The sequence below is a fragment of the Malus domestica genome, chromosome 11 (assembly GCF_042453785.1).
Source record: "Malus domestica chromosome 11, GDT2T_hap1".
Lineage (NCBI taxonomy): Eukaryota > Viridiplantae > Streptophyta > Magnoliopsida > Rosales > Rosaceae > Malus > Malus domestica.
The window spans coordinates 5,041,627-5,049,545 of NC_091671.1; the positions used below are offsets into that span (position 1 = coordinate 5,041,627).

Sequence of the window (7,919 nt, forward strand, 5' to 3'; positions counted from 1 at the left end):
ACAAGGACATTATCGTAATTTGACATCCGGATATCCTTCCGTCTCCCCCAAATCCACCGTTTTCTGTTAATTTAGTTTGTCGCCTTCAAACTCTTATCGACTCAGGCACGCACTCACTCCCATGAAAAAGCTCAGCCTCACAGCCGCCATGAACAACCCATTCGATATCTTCACCGACGAGATCATCCACGCCGTCCTTGACCACCTAGACGACGACCCATTTACCAGAAAGTCCTTCTCTCTCGTCTGCAAGTCCTTCTACCTCCTCGAGCGCCTCCACCGCAAATCCCTCAAGCCCCTCCGCTCCGAGCTCCTCCACAGAGTCCTCCACCGCTACCCTTCGATTTCCCACCTCGACCTCTCCTGCTGTCCACGCGTCAACGACCCCTTACTCGCCTCACTCTCTGCTTCCTGGAAGTCCACGCTCCGTTCGATCAATCTCTCGCGCTCCAGACACTTCACCGCCACTGGGCTGCGTAGGTTGGCGGAGAACTGTTCTTTTTTGGTGGAAATTGATTTTTCGAACGGCACTGAGTTGACTGACGTGGCGGCAGAGGCTGTGGCGGAGGCGAAGAACTTGGAGAGGTTGATGCTGGCGCGGTGTAAGTTGATTACGGATATCGGGATTGGTTGTGTGGCTGTTGGGTGTAGAAAGCTGAGATTGCTGTGCTTGAGATGGTGCATACGTATCACTGATCTGGGCGTTGGATTTATCGCTGTGAAATGCAAGGAGCTTCGGAGCTTGGATCTCTCTTGCTTGCCGGTATTCCTTTGCCTCTGGCTCTCTCTGCTTTTTCACTTTTCAGCTATTTGCATTTGATGGTGTTTTTTTATACAAGCGATATTCTACTTTCAAACTAATGTAAGTGCGGGGAAGGGTATTTGAGCTCGGGTGCATAAGGGTAGCTCGGATACGAAACATTTACCCCGATCTACAGACTACAATATGATTATAATTGTAGGTCTCATGACGTATTTTTCGCGTGCCTAGAGCAAATTTATCTGTTTCTTAAATGATTTATCATTGTGCATATGATACTTCGAAGGGGTAAGGTTTCGGTGGTGGATCATTAGTTAAAAGGATGCTTGTTTGATCTTGATTTGTTCGCCTACGGAGACATATTAGGGCGATGTAATTATGTAATCATGAACAAAACTAGGTACAAGTGAATTAAGATGGAGGAATGCACGCCCAGTTGATCCAGTTTTACATTTGGTAGTTTATGTTTTTCACTTGTTTTGGTACACGCCATTTCGGATGTTTTTATGAACAGAAGAAAAACATGTATGCTTTTTACTGCAGATCACAGAAAAATGTCTTCCACCTATCCTGCAACTACAACATCTTGAAGACTTGGTTCTTGAAGGATGCCTTGGAATTGATGATGAAGGCCTTGCGACCCTTAACCATAGTTGCAAGTCCCTCAAGGTATTCATTTGCTTGTGATGTGTTGATGCACAAAACCGAAGATCTTGGAACAACGTAAATCCGACCGTGAATCTGCAAGAAATGTAAATAACACAAGATGTATCTTGGTTCACCCCAATGTTTGGGCTACGTCCACACGGATATTGTATTTCTCTGTTTGTGAGGGGATTGAGAGGGGGAGAGCTTTGCTCTGAATATGAGAGGGGATGTGAGGCTTATGGCCTAGGAATTGGCCTCTTCTAATGAGGAGAGTGAGGGGTCCTTTTATAGAATAAGGGCTCCTCACTTATTACATATTTGCCCCTTCTTTTATTACATAATTACATTTGAGTCCCCCGAGTATTTATACAAGGTCTAAATACGGAGGCTCTAAGTATGGTACAAACATGATGCTTTAGATAAGTTTACATAAGTTTAAGACACCGCTCTTTAGCAATATATGATGTATTTATGTAACAGAAGGGAATCATAAATTTCTGCCACTTGACGGTGAATGTCTTCCGCTTTATAAAAATTCAATTAGGAGCAGCATTCATTTTTCTCCACTCATTTCAGCTGTATGTGTGTTAATGTTTTCACTAATTTTCTCTTCTGCAGACGCTTAATTTGTCGAAATGTCAGAATATCAGTCACGTGGGTTTGTCTTCTCTGACAAATGGTGCTGAACACCTGAAGCAGCTTGTCTTAGCATATGGTCCTGCAGTGAGTCTGAAACCCTCTATGGTAATCACCTTAGTCACAATTTCTTTGCTTGAACCTGTTCTGACATTTTTTTTAAATTGTGGTTTAGGTCACCACTGACTTGGGAAAATGCCTACTTAATTATTCGAGGTTGAAATCAATTAGACTAGATGGCTGTTTGGTCACATGTTCTGCGACAAAAGCCATTGGAAGTTGGTGTGCCTCACTGACCGAGCTGAGCTTAAGCAAGTGCTCGGGAGTGACAGATGAGTGTGTCTCATTCCTTGTGCAATCCCATAGAGAGTTACTGAAATTAGACATCACCTGCTGCACCAAAATAACTTATGCCTCTATAGACTGCATAACAAGATCATGCACCTCCCTCACTTCCCTCAGGATGGAATCGTGTAGCCTTGTTTCTGAAGACGCTTTTCTCTTGATTGGACAGCGTTGCCAATTCTTGGAGGAATTGGATGTCACGGACAACGAAATCAACAATGAAGGTTTATTTCAAATCTAACATCTCCTTCGAGTGACTTAACTACTTTTCGTGTGTAATTTCTATCTCTTCATAATTGACGACTTTTGATTTGTTTAGGCTTAAAGTATATCTCAAGATGTTCCAAACTTCGTAGTCTAAAGCTGGGGATCTGCTCGAACATTACTGATGATGGACTTACACATGTTGGAAGTGGCTGTCCAAAGCTTAAAGAGCTCGATTTGTACAGGTTAGTGACTTTAGCGATTAGAAGGTATTCCCTTCAGTCCTATATCTGAAACGACTGACTGCTACATGTATGGGTTGTTCTATCATTTGATGAATTGAATGATCAAATAGGTTCGGTTTGAACATTCTTTTAAGACAGGATCTGTGTATCACCTTATTGGTTAAATTGCATTTGTTTCGTGGTTTCTACTAACTTTTCCATCTGCTGTCAAGTTTCTAAAACAAAAACGTTTGTTGGTGTTATCTCTCAAAGTAATGTAGGCACTGATATCCTGATTTGGCATGTCAAGTTAGTAGCTCTCAAATACCAATTCCATGTCGAAATTTATGCATTTTTCATAAGCTTTTTCCTCTGCTAGTAATTTTATTGGGATTTTTTTCCTCTCTTTTTTTCCCCTTAGGTCCAGGGGAATAACTGATGCCGGCATTGCAAAAATTGCCTGCGGATGTCCTGCAATGGAGATGATTAACATTGCTTATAACGATAAAATTACAGATTCTTCATTAATATCATTGTCACAGTGTTTGAGGTTAAGGATACTTGAAATTCGAGGATGTCCTCGTGTCTCGACAGTGGGTCTTTCAACTATTGCAAGGGCATGCAGGGAACTTGAAGTTCTAGACATAAAAAAGTGCGTAGACATCAATGATAACGCAATGTTTGCGCTTGGTCAATTTTGCCAAAACCTCAGACAGGTACTTTCCCTTTCCACTGTGTCTGGAACATCAAAGTCGATGCAAAACTAAGACCATGGGTTCATTTCTTCATGTTGCAGATAAACTTGTCATATTGTTCAGTCACTGATGCTGGACTCTTATCTCTTGCAAACACCAACCGCCTACAGAACATTACTATTTTACACTTGGCAGGATTGACTCAGAACGGCCTTGCTGCTGCTCTATTGGCATGTGGAGGCCTAACAAAAGTAAAGCTCCACACATCCTTCAAACCATTGCTCCCTAAATATATTTTTGAGCACATGGAAGGCCGCGGTTGTGTGTTTCACTGGAGGAACAAGGCATTCCAGGTACTTTTAATTCTTTCAGTTCTGATGCAGCTCCATCATGTTAAGCAAATAAATTGAGTTAATTTCATGAATTTTAGTCGTCGAGAAACAAAACTTGCCCTCCGACATATAGCGTTTTGTGGGTAAGGACGACAACATAAGAACAACTGACGCCAATGGTCAGAATTGTAGAGACTGTTGTTCTTTAACAAGTTCTTCCCTCATGTCAAATTCCTGACATCCCTCACTACTTTGGCTACTAATACTATACTGAATCACTGATGAGGATCAAATGAGCGTTTTTATGTCTTGTTTTCAGGTGGAAATAGATCCAAATGGATGGCAACTGCATGTTGGAAAGACCCCCTGAAGCGACGTAGATTGAAAAACAGACATCCATATGAAGTGCTTGTAACCCCTTAAGATGTTTTTGATACTTCGGCCATAAAGCAAAAGCTTATGTTATCGATACATTGAAGAAAGGAATCAATAAGCGACGCAATCACTTTTAGACAGTTTAGTAGTATTCTTCTACATTTGCAAAGCGGGAAGTCTTCCATTCTTTAACTAACATTTGAATTAGAGTCGGACTACGATTCATGAAAATTATTATTATTTCAGTATCATTGATAACATTTAAATACTTTTATACTTTTGTACACAACTTCATCAATTAATTTTGGTTTTTTGATAAAGGTTTCAATAATTTAGATATTAACTTTTATGCACGTGCCTTAAAAAGGTGCTCAAGTTCGATAAATTTGAGAGAAGGATCCTGGCGAGTTCATCATGCTTTCATCTCTGTGTATCACTGCGACTTCGACTATGTTACGATGTTGATCATACACATTCCACATGACAAGATGCACAAAGAGTAATGTTAGGGAGACCAATGTTTAAACCACATTTGTAGACTATATGATGTATTACCAATAAAAAATAAGTAGGTTAGTCAACAATTAAGTAATAATCTAATTATCAACAACCACGTTGTATGATTTACAAAATATAATTTAACGAGGAAATTGTAGCAATGATTCCTTAACTTTAACCCAATTGGATGAATTATCCCTCAACTAAAAATTTGTGACCATTGATCCTTTAACTCATCAAAACCTGCAATTATGATCTTTTTTATCAACTCCAATAGAATTTTCGTCAATATGAGTCACGTGCCACGGACGTGAGGCTGAATCAAGGAGCAAATATGGAAACCAAATGAGAAAATTGTAACAATGGTACTTAAACTCAATTGGAGAATTACTCTCTCAACTTTAACCTAACTGGTGCAATAGTTCCTCAACTTTAGTCCAATTGTAGTAATGTTTCTTCCAACATGAAGTTGACAAAAATGATCACATTTTGATGAGTTAAGGGATCAATGGTCAAATATTTTTAGTTCAGAGACCATTACTCCAATTAAGTTAAAGTTGAGAGATCATTGCTACATTTTTCTCTAATTTAAATTGATGGTCTCTCTAACATTATCCATACGCAAATTATATACTCGACAGCCAAATCACTTAGGGCATGTTTACCAAAGGGGAATGGAATGGTGGGAAACGGAATTGCACATATCCCCAACCATTCCAATGTTTACCAAACCATCATGAATCAAAATAATTGTGGGACCCGCATAAAATCAGGAATTCAACTCCTGAAATGGCCGGAGTCCGACTCTCGAGTAGGAGGAGGTATTTGGATTCCTAGAAATGGTTTTCATCAGGAATCCAAATTTTATACCGGCAATACCCTCAAACTCCAAAGATGAGAACAATGTTAGTGTTTGCAGCCTTTGTCATGGTGATGGTTGGCCATAGGTGCTGCCTTCAAGCCCTTGCTTGACAAGGCTTGCGTTCCTGACGAAGACCAAAGAACAGGGAAGATGGTGATCTCACAATGAGGGGTGGGTCGACAGTAGAGGAAGATGGGGAAGAGACGAGGACGAGAGAGAGATGCCTGGAGAATTTTAGAAAGGGGTGGGTCACCAGAGAGATGGGGAAGATAGGGGAAGAGAGAGAGGTGCCTGGGAAATTTTAGAAATGGATGGGTCAGCATGGTAGCAGAGAGATGGGGGAGAGAGAGGACAGCAAGTGATTTTTTTTTTTTTTTTTTTTTTTTTTTGGGGTTTGTTTTATGTTGGTAACTGGTAAGGAGTAATGAAAGAATAAAAGTTTTACTAAAAATAATTAGATATAAAATAAATTAGTTACAATAGGGGTATTTTAGTAATCATATTAATTTTCATTCCGATTCATGTGAATTAGTAAACAGTTTATATAAATCAATATCATTCATATTCCGATTTCAGCCAATTTTAGTGAACATGTTTAACAAGAATTTGATTTTGATTCCACCTCATTCAAATTCCTCCTCAATTCAATTCCTCTCAATCTAATTACGGATTAATAAATGAGTCCTTAACACTCGTGTAATCACCAGATAAATAGTACAACGCTACACTGCAAATAACGTAGCATTATTTTGGTTTTTGAACCGACAATAATACATGCATGTTACTTTGGTTATTTCGTGTGCCCTTTCAAACTAATACTAATTTGTAAGATTTCAAATCATAATTAACGTAGCATTATTTTAAGAGAAAATTTGAAATAGGTCCAATTTTATAGGCATACTTTTAAAATAGGTCCAATTTTTAGTTACTTTGGACCCATATCTAAACATTTTTTTTTTTAATTACTAGTTATAGGCTTATAGCGCCAAAACGATGCCAGGCACAGACTTATTATCCGAGAGCTTACTCTGCCAGACGCTCTGGCAAGTCCCCCGCTGTGATCTGATATCCGGTGAGGATAACCGCGTGACCGTCACGGACGTGTTGCAGTATTCCCTGACCTGGGTAATAATCCCATCCTTGACGGTCCATGCATGCACCCACGAAACCGAACGAACCTCGTCGTATCCTTCAGCCAGCACCATTGACCCAAATGCAACGATCGAGAGAGGGACAAATTTGAACGATGAGTCATACGGAGGTGCGCCGGTGAGCAGGCGGTTCAAATGCTGGTGAGTTGGGGGGCCATGGAACCACCACTCGAGATACGGGGCTAGGAGAAAGTGAACGACATCAACGTCCTTGGAGGTTAAGGCTTGGTATAAAGCCGTCACTGTCGTTTCGTTTCTGGCTTCTTCCGAATGTTCTCCCTCCAGCAGACATGGTTGAGAGTTTGCCAGGTCTGGAGCTCAAAGCAATGGCTCTCAGTAAGAGGGACTTGCTGAGTTGGGAGTGTTTCACAGTTTTGTACTTTGAAGTTGGACGAGCCTTGGTGTTTATATAGCGGTACAAAGTTGGTGAGTGGGGGAGTTTGGGTAGTTGCATGAAGCAGTAAGATAGTCTGAAACGATGGAGTTTTGGTTATGCTCGTACATAGTTTTGACTATAATTGTATATAGTATAACGTTACATACCAAAAATTTGAGATCAAATTTTCTGCACTTATTTTGTGTATGGCCTCTTTATGGTCTCTATAATCAACACGTGTTAAATTTATGACAAAAATTTTAACTTACTAAGTTAGTTTTATTTCAATAATTGATGTATCATTTATTCAAGTCTAGTGAACATATCCGTGCATGCATTTGCTAAACGAGACGAACAAACTCAAACCATTGGATCACAATGCTTAGTTTTTTTATTTTTTCACTAGTCTTCTTAATTGGAATTTCATTGGGTCCAAAGGCCAAGGGTCATGATTAATATTGTAAGAACTTCCTCACATGTCACCTTCCAATTTTTAACAAGAGTAATGCTAGGTAAATTAAATTTGCAAACTAAATTATATGTCACCAATAAAAAAATAAGCACGTTAATCAACGTTTGAATAATAATTCAATCATCAACTTCTATGTTAATTTAATTTACAAAATTAATCTACAAATTTAGTCTCTATAGCATTACTCTTTTTACAAAGGAGTAATGCTAGGTAGGCTAAATTTGTAAATTAAAATTGCAAACTAAATGATGTGTCACCAATAAAAATAAGCACGTTAACTAACACTTAAGTAAAAGTCGAATCATCAATTTCCATGTAATTTAGTTTAGAAGATTTTGTTT

The 7,919-nt window shown here is 39.3% G+C and overlaps 1 protein-coding gene across 2 annotated transcripts; it reads left to right on the forward strand.

Moving 5' to 3' along the window:
• The first annotated feature begins 30 nt into the window (after nucleotides 1–30).
• LOC103447300 (F-box/LRR-repeat protein 3-like) lies at nucleotides 31–4,539 on the forward strand. 2 transcript variants are annotated; one of them, XM_008386498.4, is made up of 8 exons: nucleotides 31–763; nucleotides 1,304–1,429; nucleotides 2,027–2,131; nucleotides 2,220–2,613; nucleotides 2,709–2,838; nucleotides 3,239–3,533; nucleotides 3,614–3,865; nucleotides 4,164–4,539. In XM_008386498.4, exons 1-8 carry the CDS (start codon nucleotides 122–124, stop codon nucleotides 4,212–4,214), a joined length of 1,995 nt encoding a protein of 664 aa, XP_008384720.2. In that variant the 5' UTR covers nucleotides 31–121; the 3' UTR covers nucleotides 4,215–4,539. The 2 variants fall into 2 exon arrangements, with proteins under 2 accessions (XP_008384720.2, XP_028943989.1); XM_029088156.2 differs by lacking the exon at nucleotides 1,304–1,429 and having other exon boundaries at nucleotides 35–763.
• Nucleotides 4,540–7,919: the final 3,380 nt, after the last annotated feature.

What these genes read in the sequence shown, in the direction of transcription:
- LOC103447300 (XM_008386498.4), top strand. Translation starts at nt 122, where the DNA reads ATGAAAAAGCTCAGCCTCACAGCCGCCATGAACAACCCATTCGATATC. An exon ending in CAACGAAATCAACAATGAAG is followed by an intron (nt 2,614 to 2,708) that starts GTTTATTTCAAA and finishes TGATTTGTTTAG; the next exon opens with GCTTAAAGTATATCTCAAGA. An exon ending in GGAGGAACAAGGCATTCCAG is followed by an intron (nt 3,866 to 4,163) that starts GTACTTTTAATT and finishes TCTTGTTTTCAG; the next exon opens with GTGGAAATAGATCCAAATGG.